The sequence below is a fragment of the Olea europaea genome, unplaced genomic scaffold (assembly GCF_002742605.1).
Source record: "Olea europaea var. sylvestris unplaced genomic scaffold, O_europaea_v1 scaffold2519, whole genome shotgun sequence".
Taxonomy (NCBI): Eukaryota; Viridiplantae; Streptophyta; class Magnoliopsida; order Lamiales; family Oleaceae; genus Olea; species Olea europaea.
This window is the reverse complement of record NW_019243441.1, coordinates 88,841-89,878: the sequence shown is the minus strand read 5'-3', so window position 1 is coordinate 89,878 and position 1,038 is coordinate 88,841. Positions and strand designations below refer to the sequence as shown.

The window sequence follows — 1,038 nt, the reverse complement described above, 5'->3', positions numbered from 1 at the left end:
TCTTTGCGTAAACTAATGAATCAAAGTTTAATTCCGATGTTTAAGATTGATCCTAACCATAAGTGTGAAGTATGTGTTAGCAAAGTTGGCCAAAACACTTTTTCACTTGGTTCAAATGAACACTAAACTTTTAGACTTAATAAATAATGATAAATGTGATTTAAAATTTGTTCAAACTAAAGGGGTAAGAAATACTTTATGACTTTCATTGATAATTGTACAAAGTATTATTAGTCTTTCCACTATGAAGTAAAGACAAAGTCTTAGATGTATTCAAACATTATAAGACAAAAATTGAGAATCAATTTGGTAAACGAATAAAGAATGTTCATAATGATAGAGGTTGTGAATACGGGGCACCGTTTGAAGATTATTGTTCCGAGAATGGAATTATTCATCAAACAATGACACCTAACTTACCTCAATAGAATGGTATTGTTGAACGCAAAAATAAAACTTTTAAAGAGATGATAAACACAATGTTGATAAATTTGGGTGTACCCCACAACTTGTGGGAGAAAGCTATTCTATCGACAAATAGCGTTCTTAACAAGATACCTCTCAAGAAAATGAAAGAAACTCCATAAGCATTATGGAAATGTCTTCGTCTTTCCTACTAGCACTTGAAGTGTAAGAATGTTTAGCTAAGGTTGAAGTAATTAAGCCTAAACAAGTTAAAATCAGTCTTAAGATGATTGATTACATATTTATTGAACAAGCCAATAATACTAGTGCATATCACTTCCTGGTACATTAATCTGAAATTCAAGATGTACCTGTAGGAATCATAACTGAATCAAGAGTTATATCATTCTTCGAGAATTTTTTTTCCTTGTAAAAATAATGAAAATGTAAGTTCAAATAAGAGAACTTATGATATTACAAGTGGACTTCAAATGAGGAAGAAACAAGCATAGTAAAAGAGCTAGACTATCTACTTCGTTTGATTCAGATTTTCAAACTTATATGGTAGAAAATAACCTAAAGACTTTTGATGAAGCAATGTCTATACACTGGAAATGCCGCATTGGAAAAAAA

General features: G+C 30.4%; 1 protein-coding gene across 1 annotated transcript in view; it reads right to left on the bottom strand.

Moving 5' to 3' along the window:
- Window positions 1–640: 640 nt before the first annotated feature.
- LOC111382552 (GDSL esterase/lipase At4g10955-like) overlaps window positions 641–1,038 on the bottom strand; it is a 4,365-nt gene continuing 3,967 nt past the window's right edge. The window contains exon 5 of the mRNA XM_023006569.1: window positions 641–776. Coding sequence (XP_022862337.1) covers window positions 641–776 — 136 coding nt within the window. The remainder of the gene's footprint in view (window positions 777–1,038) is intronic.